General features: G+C 31.7%; 1 protein-coding gene across 1 annotated transcript in view; it reads left to right on the forward strand.

Moving 5' to 3' along the window:
• Positions 1-432: 432 nt before the first annotated feature.
• Positions 433-12,839, forward strand: part of LOC132945934 (sushi, von Willebrand factor type A, EGF and pentraxin domain-containing protein 1) — a 64,527-nt gene continuing 52,120 nt past the window's right edge. The window contains exon 1 of the mRNA XM_061015770.1: positions 433-889. Coding sequence (XP_060871753.1) covers positions 790-889 — 100 coding nt within the window. The 5' untranslated portion in view covers positions 433-789. The remainder of the gene's footprint in view (positions 890-12,839) is intronic.

The following is a 12,839-nucleotide window of genomic DNA, read 5'->3' on the forward strand; positions in this document are numbered from 1 at the left end:
TCTATAAATCACGATGGCATTTTTTTGTTTGCAATATCTATAACTCAGTTTGGGTACACAGTCTATATTTTTAGATGCACCTCTCCCCGTTCGAAACTCATAATATAGTATATACTTTGCCAGCACGAGTATCATACGACAATCCGCGAAGTTCTTTCACGCGGTTCCGTTTTCGACGAATCAATCGGATAATATAATAATTATATCAAAGAATATCGTTGCGATAAATAAATTTGTCCTATGTAAATTTGGTAATTTTTTTCCAATCGTTATGGGACGAAACCCTACGGCTAGCGTGTACGGCGGTCGTCGTCGTCGTCCGCGCGGGCCTCCGTCGAAGACCGGTCACGAGCCAGAGGTGGCGGTGGCGGAGGCGGTGGTGGCTGCGTGGAGGCCGGGCCGACCGCGCCGCGACGACGACCACGGTTCTGTCCGTCGTCAGTTGTGGTTTGCACGCCGTCGCGCGCAGTGAACGTGGTCGAATCGGTCGTGAAACGAACGCCATGCGATCGTGTACGTGTGACCGCGTAAGCGTTCGATAATAATAATAATATTATCGCGTCCCAAACAACGTATCCGAAAATAATAAATATTATCTCAGTCACAGATCGCGTGATATAATTATTCCGCGTCGTATCGGTAATATTTAAAGTAAACAACGCGCTCGTCGTTCGGCTCGCGTACACCCGTTTCGATAATAATAATAAACAAGTACTCTTTGCCGGACGCTGCGGTGCCGGCAGCAGCGGCGGGCGACGGATAACCCGCGAAAGTGCGACGAAATCGAAAATGTCCCGCGAGCCGGACAGGCGGCGAAGTCCCGGGCTAGCGGTGTCCGCGGTCTTGGCGGCCGTCGTTTTGGCGCTCGCCGCGGACGGTCAAAACGCAGGTACGTCTCGTCGGTCCTGGTCCGCATCTATAATCATATTATTATAGGATGTCGTGAGCTGGCTCGGCGCTTTTTTTCTCACCACTATTAAACCACTAACACTGCAGCAGATTAAACGCACACGACCGTGTGCATCCGCGAGAGTATCACCGCGATAATCATATCATAATATGCATTCAAATCGGTACAACCGTGCCGATAGCCGGCCGAGGTCGGGTCCCCCCAATACTTATAAGAATTACGTGAAAATATTTATCACACAATTATATTATAATGCCCGCATAATTATAACCTAGGTGTGTGCGAGTTGTATATTATTAGTTATTAATATAATAATGATTATAGTGAATGTTCTGAGTAAACATAATGACTATAATATTGTAACCAAATGGATATTATAATTTTTAATTAAAATAATAAAGCAAACCTAAACGGATATTTTATTAAAAAAATGGTTGTTGCTTGTAAAATAGTTATAACATACATTTCATATTTTATTCACGATTTTGCCCGGCTTTTAACTGGGAATAGTTCCAAAAATTACTTATTTAAATTTTAAAGCTGTTTCGTCCACGTCCGATTTCTATACAAATCACAAAGGATTATATTTTATTATAACTAGGTATGTATTGGTATTTAGAACACTTCTAATTCCAATCCCAGATCTATATCTGAAAATGTGAACATAATATAAATATTAAGAAAAAAAACGTTATTATCATAATTTGAACAACCATTAACTAAAATAAAATAAAATGCACACAAAATTGGTGTTATTATTTGGTAAATAGGTACCATTTATATGATAAACTAATTTTTCTGTCAATGTAATGAAAGATTTTAAAATAAAATACGATATTATATGTTTAAGCAGAATTGTGCTATAAACAGGGCTTAAAATCCATCCGATTTCAGGGGACACACTTATTAATTTAATTGTTACCTTTGGGTTTTGACAGATTTGTATAGAAAAAAAACCCGTGGGGGTTGTAACACCCAAAATCCCCCCCTCTTTTATATACCACTTTTCTTACACATTAATATTTGACACACATTTGTCATTCAGTGGACACATTTTGATTTTCAAAGGACACAGTAATTTTAGCCCCTGGCTATAAATATTGTAATAGAGTATTGTAGACTGTAGTACAACTATAAGACAATATTTTATATTTAGTAATATATTATAGTGTTATTAATAATATTGCACGTCATCTATCAGCATGATCAGATTGAATCATTTTGCAAAATGCATTCTTTCAGTACGATTATGCTGACCTTGGATACATATTCTGATATACATAATAATCTTGCCCACATGATTTGATATATTATAAGTTATTATAGATTTAACTGATTTAAGCATAGCATAATATTAAATGGTATACTGCTGATACAGTATACAATATAAACTAATGGCAGGATGGTAGGTATATACTGATATGTTGTACTAAATATTTATCATAATATTTAAAAAGTGTGTATTGATTAAAACAAAAATACTATTAATTCTTACATGGGTAGTAGGAACTAGGAACGCAAAAATTTGTAAAATGTTATACATATTTTCGTTAATATTAGTACAGCAAAAAAAATCTAAAATATGGCCAAATGTATGTTATAAATCTTGTCAAGCCTCACTAGCTGTTTACTGCTGTTGACATCAATGTTAATCCATTCGTGATCGAGCATTGGATATTCGAAAAATTTTTAATAATTTTTAGTAGGCTAACATCTGCATCAATTGTTTTCATTAAATCATGGTTTGCACAGGAAACTGATTTCCTGAATTGTTTACGATCCGTATTATTTAGGTACAATTTCTCGAAATTCAAATCGTTCCTACTATCGTAGTCCGTATAGGTTATATTTCATGGACCCAAAACAATAGGTATTATACCACATCCTTTTTTTTACATTTAAAAATTGGTTCCACTTGTTGCGTCAAGCTATATAGATTTTAATCTGTCGAGCACGCAGTAATGGTTTAAATACCAAATGTGTATGGGAGTATACGTTAATTAGTGTTATTGACGGGTTAAATTAATCATTTTTTTTATAAGAGATAATGAATAAAAGAAAATAAAGTTTTCGATTTTTAAATTGTTTACGTATATATGTTTATTTAATCATAGGTATACCTAATGTTATGAATGGTAGAAGTACCGGAAACGTAGATTTATTTACTTAGTATTTATGGACTATATTACAGCAGTAGGGCTTCTTTATAGTTAGTACTTAGTTACCTACTTCAAAGTTTATTAAATGTATTTTATCAGACAAAATTAAAAAAATAATATAATAAGAATAAGAAATTAAAATTAAATTTTTTTATTATTAGACGAAATGGTCAATACGTGTGATAGTTTTGTAAATGAAAAAAATATATGCAATGATGTACAATCTATATGTATAATATTTTTACAACTTAGTATATATACGAGTATTATTTTTATATATATTATATTATGAATAGAGATATACTTAGAGCTATGATATATTACATACTATAATTGCATGAAAATATGTAATATTGTTGTTGTGTCGAAAAATAACAATCCAGTACTTAACTATCTATATATATAAAATAAATCTATAACTTATTTATTTACGATTATATGAATATAATATACTATACTATATAGGTACTGCTTTCAGGATATTTGTTTTTTGTATTAAAATAATACTGTACTTCGTAGTTTTAATTTTAAATTTCCCATGTTATTATGTTATTATATAATATATTATAGTATACTATCTGCTATATTATATTATAAACGGTTTAATATCTTTATTTTATTAGCTTTTCAATTTATCTACATAGTTCAACTCATACTTTATATAGGTACCGTGTGAAGTTGTTTTATGTTTTTTCGCGTAAATAAAAACAATGGAATAAACCGTTTAACGACAAAACTGGTAAAAACCACTATAATATCGTATATGTTGTCCATTACAGCTAAGCGAAACTTTCACATTCGCCGAACCGTTATAATAGTTTTGTCGGATTGAAATTCGTTCGTTTTGGAATATAATTAAATGTATAATACAATAATATGTAAATATAATCGTAATTGGGAAATAATAATATATTACGATAAATAAGTTTGTCTATTTAAAATTTTGAATAATGTGTAGTATACCTACAAATAACAATTGATTCTGTGCTATGCTCTTCAGTACTATTTATAGATAGTGCGTTAAAGTCTTTGGAAAATTAATACGATTATTAATTGTCATCTTTTTGTGGTTTTGTCTGTTCATTTCACTGTACAAGTCACAGCATTTTACATTTGTCAAATTGATTAGCAAATTCAAACTGTGTACCATGGTAAGTATAATGATTTATGATTTTCTATTACTTCAAACAAAATCATCTTGCTAACATAAATAGGTATATAACACGAGAGTAATCAACCACAAAGAAAATCTCATTTTTGCTGCAGTCCAAAGGAAAAGTATTATTGTACAATTGTTGAATGCGACGTATAGACGAAAGTAAATTTTAATCCAATAGTCAATAGACACACGTATGAGTGTGTGCTATTCAACGAGGATTTCAAATTGTGTCCTGCGTGCGTCATTATTTGTATATAAGGTCAAGAAACCGTCCAATCTTCTGCAAATACACAAAATCATTTTTGACAGCTAATTTCGAACTCGGCTCGTTAGACAAGTTTTAAACTATAATATTGTAAAAATATAAGTACTCGCTGCACATGGTGGCCAATGCCCTACACGTGTTCTTGTTGGATCGCGAGAAAGAGCAAAACGAAAGTGCGCTAGAATCGATTTTGCTCTTTATTAATCTATAATAATTACACATCATATTATTTCTATAAAATACAAATCGTAAATGTTTAATATTTTTGGGTACTTATGTACGTTATCGTATTTGTTATATTATTTTTCCTCGTCGAGATTCGATAGATTGTTCGGCGTTTGTGCTCGTCATTATTTATAATTCCACCTGCAGACAATAAATTAACAATGCATCAGAAAAATAGTGCACGCGGATGTCAAGGAAAATTACACAATCGGAGAAATTTTGCAGTGGTAAATCGTGGTTATCGATTTAGTTTTGTATATATAAATATAATATACAATAGTGGTCGGTTTTGGAAGTGAATCTAACAAAAAAATAAATATATATAAATATTGTCTTTATACAGACTTTTCTAACAAAGTTTTTTTTTCTAAGACGTCTGTCTATATTATAATCAACAAACAAGAATGTATTTTTTTTAAAAGACAAAATAATGACGCCGTCAGACTATAAATACATATCTATAATATTATTATAAAATATATATTGTTAAAATAAATAATAATACAATAATACAACAATGTTAGTACATTAATATGTTGAATGTGTATGCTATATATAATACACTAAAGTACAAAACCTTTCAAAACTCTACATTATATTTAAATATACCTACCTTTATTATATTTATGTATATTTTTAATTTATTATTTGCATATTATTGTTCGTTATAGTACAATACACAAATTCATATAATTATGTATGCTCATTTCTCACACAATCAATTCGTTATTTTTGTTGATGATTAAAAATCAAACATTTAAATTTTTTACGCTATAATAAAATTAATGTAAAATATTACCACGTTCTTGCCAACTAGTATTTCTTAATCATGAAGAAAAAAGTCAGAACTTAAAAATGTAATAAAATGCTTTCGGCGAAACGACGCGACGAGTCGCACGCTTATAGGTTCTTATTTAACTTATTATATAATATATAATTTACGATCGTTTCAAAAAATGGACATTTTTATTACATTCAATAAATTATAATAATATCCAAGTATAATACAACTTGCAGCACAGACTATTGTACTCATATAGAATTATGGAATTATTTCGAAAATTAACCAAATTATTGTAATTTATTTATTATAATGCATACGCCACGCATGTAATATACATAACATATTGATTCGAGTTAACGTTATATTAATAAATATTTCGCAAAATTAAAGCCTGTGGACAAGAAGTGACAAGTGTCTCCCTGGATAATTAACAATGGGCTGCACTATACGACACGGAGAAAACAATGCATATGTTGTCAAATGTTTGACCGATAAAAAAGGAGACCGTATCGAGGACAATATATTATAGCTGGTATCTAGGTACAGTAGGTACCACGTATGTAGGTAGGCCTTCAATTATCCTTAGATAATGATAATAGTATGTACTTATATATGTATATATAATAAATAATATAATAGCACAGATTTACATGCACCGGGTCGTTGTCGTGTGTTTTCTTGGCCTATATATTATCTACTATAATACCGGCGTTAATATCGTGATTAAACATTTAAAAGAAGTGTTGGGAATCGATCCCTGATAGACGTGAAAATAAACTATAACATCATCGTTTTAATCACGTCCCGTATGCCTTTTCGGTAATTCAAATATTATACAGATAGGTACGTACTCCTTAATGTACTCTGTGTTTTTTTTTCTAATCGAAGAGAGAAAATAATTGCAGTTCATCATCACTCATCACTCATCAGCGTGAACTGCTTAGATTGGTCAATATATGATAATGACATGCCATAATTTCAAGTTATTATATTATAGGTACTCTCGTGAACCAACGTTCGTACAATATATTAATATTTTCCTCATTATTATATCATTATAATTTGATGCGTTTTAAGATAATTTTACTATAATAATTGGTTTTGCTATAAAGTTGTGTAATTCAAATTTAATAACAATTGTTATAATTATAAACAACTAATAAATACATATTATAATAGTAATATAATAATACAAAATCATAGACTCAAAACTGTAGAAGTGCTTATACCTATACTGTGAATGTACCATGTACATATACTGTATACAGTGCAGTACCTATATATATAATGATACCGGTAATATATTATAATTTATAATATATAGTGTATTATCTTATACAATATAAGACATGAAGAGAAAGAAAAAATATCGCAAACAAAGTAACGTTTATGAAATTCAATGCGATAATGAATTAGTAGATACATTTGAGACTGAAAGCTAAATGAGCGTATTAACATATTATATATACATACAGTGGGTGAAAACCGAAAGAAACTCGTGTAAAGCGAAGTCAAATAAGAGAAAAGCTGTCGCGTCACCGGCAGTTATTATATTAGCAAATGTACTATGTACCTACGAATGTAAAAGAAACATTTGGCTATTTATAGAGAATATATTAAAAACATGGAAGTGTTATTGTACCTAATACCTATACTCGTAAAATTCGAAAATATAATCGGGTAGGCATACAAAATCAAAAACAAACGACGCGCGACGTCGCTTGTTAGAAGTATGATAGTGTGTTTGCGATGGATTCTATAAAGTAAAGACCGTATACTTGTATACGTACATGTTATACAATAGGTATTTAGTAAAAAGTCCATAGTTAGACGGCAATTAAGGAGATCTATAATACATTGACAAAACTGTTTCACTACTACTACAAAAAAAGTGAAAGATATAATAATAATATTGAAATACTATATATTATACGTTTCAATAGAATCGTACGCTATACGATTTTTTTTATAATTTTTGTCATTCAAGCTACTGGAAATGTTTATTTTGTACCGTCATATAATAGATAATGAACAATATGCTATTATGTATTATGTTCATTAATATTGTACAAATAGAATGTTTTATATTAGTGGCATACGTTAAAACAATAAAATAATCGTCGTCTTGATCGTAATTATACATTTATTTTTACGTTTTTAAAATGATTAGAAATTAGAACGCGCGGACGTTTTTTGTGATTTTTTTCGAACAAACATATAATAACATAGATACACAATCGGAATATAAGAAAACGTTCAGAGAAAGAACAAAACTGTTACGTTTAGGAACGAAAACATTTGCAGATTTCGACAGTCATTGACTACAAAATAGTAATAATTGACGTAAATCACGTCTTTCATAGTGAAGCACGGAAATGCTGAATCGATTGTTTAAAAATCGCTCGTACTTTTTCTTATATTCGCGCGTCTATTATCATTTAAATGTGCGGCGTCGTTGTGGCTGTGAGATGTATACAAACGCATTATTACGTATAATATAGTATACACATAATATCACAATAATGAAGTGTATGCAATACAATATTATAGTAACGACAGACAGTTTAGAGAAGAGTAAAAAAACGAGTATCGAGCATCGTAGGACTTTGGCGCAGACTGTTGGAAAAATAAACAAACACGACGTGCATTTTGCGTGCGCAATATACGAGAAGTTCACACGATCCTCGTGGCGTCGGTTTTCATTTTTTTCGTGACATATTTGCACTGCGATAAATATACATAGGTAATAATATGCAACGATAATGCACCTAATGCATATTATAGAGATCCATTAGCCGCAAGCAACGCGTGGTGTATTACCGGTTACCACTATAATATTACCTGTCCTATATGTATTAAGCCCGCGTATAGGAAAACGAAAAAGTTATGACCAGCAATGATAATGGCAGCATCGGGAACGGTGACTGCCTCTATATTAAGACGTATCTATATTATGTATCTACCTACATAATATATTATAATTGTTCGACGATGACGAGTAGTATCGAAGAAGAAGCTTTTCAGCCGCGGTAATTGTGACGTGGTGCTCACGAAAGGACTACATTCCGCGTCGCACTCGAATCCGTAGTATGTATAATAATATGATAATGTTGAAAGCAATTATTTTTTTCCCCTACATCATAGACGTTCGGCGCGGACCTTAAACACGCACACTCAGCACATAACCATCGGCCAGCAGCGACGATGATGGGAATTGTTTCAAGTGTATAATATTATAATATTTATGTTCGTGTGCGCATTCTCTCCGCGTATTACGCATTGTCACGTGTTGTGAGAAACAAAATTCATCTACCGGTGAAAAAAAAACAAGCCAAAAACAAATCGACGAAAACAGACCGCGTCGGCGAACGTTTCCTTCGCGCGTTTGTCCTCTGCGCGTAATTAAAACCACTTACGTGTTATCATCATGTATTCCTATCCTCGTATATACAGGGCGAAACTATCATCGTGACTGTGGCGAACACCACTTATTATGTTGTAAATCTATAACGGCAGTATTGTGCATGTTTGATTTTATAGAAGAATATTTTGTTGAATATACATTTCCGATATGTTTAAACGCCGAATTTTAAAATTCTGCAATAGATATGTCAAAAACAAATATTGAACTATTTTTGAATATGGAACAAAGAGTTTCGTTTTGATTTATGTCTTATGATCGTTTAAAGTTTGATATATTTTTCCAAATAAATGGTGTTCGCCGCACTGCCATTAGAATCACTCTGTATACTATACTAAGTACGCAGGTCTACACGGGTATATATATTTTATTATAAAATGGGCATAGACGCACTTATACAGTTATACAACACACACACACTTCAAGTGTTAAGTTTCGCATTCACGTGCTACACGGTGAAACACTTGGGCGGTTTTTATTTCTTTTCTAAAAAATCATGCTTGGCAGTATAGATATTACTGTATATTATGTCCCGAGAAAGTTTTCGCCATTTGACGGAGACGCGTTTATACACTATAGTGCATACGTACATACTTAGGATACATTATTGCTGGTTTATAATTAATATGATCCCAACTCGTGGCATACATAGGTAGGTAATAGGTATATCAATGTGCTTGCGCGGGGATATAGGTAGTTAGGTATATAGGTACTTGCAGCTGTGTGTCGTCGTTGAAGATCTTATCGATTATGTTCTAGGAAACGCGGTCCATCGTCTAGGAAGACTTTCTTTTCGCTTCATCGGTTGAACATATTTCACACGAAAATAATATATTTGCATGACTTGACTATATTTATCAAAACAGGGGTTTTTTTTTATTTTAATAGAACGTCTATGAACCGAAATATTATGTACATATTAATAAAGTACCTATTCAATTTTTTTACGTTTGTTGAAAAAAAAATCACCGTTTTACAAAGTATATGATAGGCACAACATTCTATGCTAAAAAAATGATGTACATTTTTTTAACTGTCGATATAATACATGAATTTGTATTTTGTAGTACATCATAGCTGCAGGTAGCATGGTGCACTGTATACCATTAGGTACTTCGTGTACGGAGTGATAAATAAAAAAAAAAAAACATACATACACACTTACACATAACACTTTATACATAATTTAATGAATGGACTGACTGCCATTTCAAGGAGCTGTATGCGAGTATACAGGTACCTGCAGGTACCTTTTTACTTTAGTGGTTATAGGTGTATAAAAACATGACCTTATAATGTGTTGGTTTAAAATATAATATACCATATCATGAATATTATGTTCGTCTGCACGTTCACACCAGATATGAAAAAAAAGTAGAAATGTATTAACTTTCACGTATAAATAGTCAATAGTATTATTATTTGTGGTATGAATACAAATGCTCCGTCGATATAATATTGTATGAGTATACAACGTATAGTGAAAAGTCGTGCGGTTATAATGATTAATTTACATTTTTTCTTCTTCTCAATCGAGTTAGTATTATATACCCTGGGTCGCATTTCTATATTAGCACTATATTATTATAGGATGTTTGACCTACCTAATACATCGATTTAAGGACACTAAATTATGCATAATGATGCGCTCTTAGAGTTGATAAAAAAAAATGATGCAGCACTATTAAACATAATTGAATATCAGATATTAATAATATGTATAATATGTTTGTATGTATATGAAATGAAATCGTATATTGGATTTAACTGATTATTTTTTATTATATCTACTATTAACTCACGTCTGGCGTATGAATTTCTATAGTATGTGATTATTCGGGTTTATCATGTTAAATGTATTGAAACTCTTTATAGCGCGTGCTAAAAAATCGCCTAGATTATACGTCATTTATGCGCTATCACTACCAATTTATTCACACAAAATTTGACATATCCTGCAGGTTAGTCATGAAGTGCTCTTTTGGCTTTTTTCATGTCTACCATACTAAAAATATATATTTGGCTCTACGAGCAAAGTGAAGTATGTACAACAGTGGGTCGGACTGCAGCTGCACCTTTTCCAGAGACAGTGCACCTAATCATATTATATATATCAGTCGAACTTCAACGAGTGTGAACGATATTGTTTGACGAGTTAATGTTTTAGGTGAAACCTGCAGAGGGTTAAGTCTCAACAATAGTGAAAGCCCGTAGTTTTTCTCGGCTTCGGTAACCATTTGATGGGTTTTCGGTTTCGTTGTACTTGTAGGTATACCTATGTATATAAATAAATTCAAAGAAAATATCTGTTGTAATTAAAATATATGCATAAAAATACACACTTTAATAGAAGTATAAACATGCAAATAAAAATAATTTAAAATATGTAACATTTATTTTATTTTGTGGAAACTTCGTCCGAAATTATTTAAATATCAAACATATACTGTATTGTTTTATACTATACTTTTGTTATAGTGATAACTGATGAATATGCCATTAAATTTGCTCATGTACAATAACAATTAAAGTCTATTGCATCAAGCGATACACGATACCTGAACGAGACAGAGAAAACATATAACTGTTAGTAACTGTACAAGAATGAAACAAATATAAAATCATTAAGTGACTACCTATGTATATTGTATAAACTTAATTTGTTTATTATTATCATTTTTTTTTTCATAAATATTTTACAATTTATACTCAATGATAATATTTATGTATATACATGAATATGACTAATGACTATATATACCAGTATGATTCCAATGAGTATAATGACTATTGCAAGATCGAATTGAACATTTTTACTCTTTAGTGTGTATAATACAAATATTACAATCATGAACTAGCTGCAAATAATAATTATGATTTCGAGTAAAAGATGGGAATATGTACGAATGTAAAATGATTAACGTGATGAGAATAAAATAGATGTCTGTAGGCTGAGGTCATTGTCGTAAAACAAAAATCAAATTTGCTATATTGAAATTAATATTAGCTCATCCCGTTACGTACGTATTAGTAGACGAGATTAAAAACAAAAGTAATTATCGTTCAAGTACGAAATACGTACGTCATATGGGCGAGCCGAAGAGCTCTTTGCAAGACGTACAACGATAAAGCACGTGTATGGCAATATGTATTATAACAGGGATCGGCAACTGGCGGACCGCGGTCCGGATCCGGACCGCGGAAGGCAAGACTATGGACCCTGTCAAAACATTGTACTTCATTATGTTATTTTCTGTAATAGTATTATTCTTATATCTGCTATTTTTAATATATAAAGATTTGAAAAAGATTTTTTTCACTGGACCTCATTGATTTATTATTTTAATCTTTAGGACTCCAATAGAAATTACTTGCCGACCCCTGTATTATAACTATTATAATAATATTATTATGTCTTACGAAAGCCCGCGCAAGAAAATGAGAAAAAATTACACGAAATTGGCCGACGTCGAAATGGAATCCGTGTGACTATAAGTATTTCTTCTGCTCGGCTTCTGCGCAGCCGTGTCGTCTAAAATTGATCTCGTCATTCGTGGCCATTCGTCTGGTCATTCGTGGAGAAGGTCTTATAATATGGCTCTTATGGCTCTCTTATGGCTCTTATGCCGTAATATAATGTCACATCCTTTTCCCGTGTCATCGTGATTAACATTATTATTGGTCGTTTAGTAAAAAAAAAATGTGAAGTACTTCGAAAACTACACGTCGTATCACAATACAGACATATATAGATGATAGTAAAAATCTGTTTTGATTTAAAGCAAATACCAATATATATATGACGTATATTCTGAACGACAATACCGTGATGCGTAAAATAAATGATTGAGGTAAACTCTGATTAGTGACAACGCTTTTGAATTTACAAAGCACCAATTCGCAATAAATTGTAGTG

The sequence above is a fragment of the Metopolophium dirhodum genome, chromosome 5, assembly GCF_019925205.1.
Source record: "Metopolophium dirhodum isolate CAU chromosome 5, ASM1992520v1, whole genome shotgun sequence".
Lineage (NCBI taxonomy): Eukaryota > Metazoa > Arthropoda > Insecta > Hemiptera > Aphididae > Metopolophium > Metopolophium dirhodum.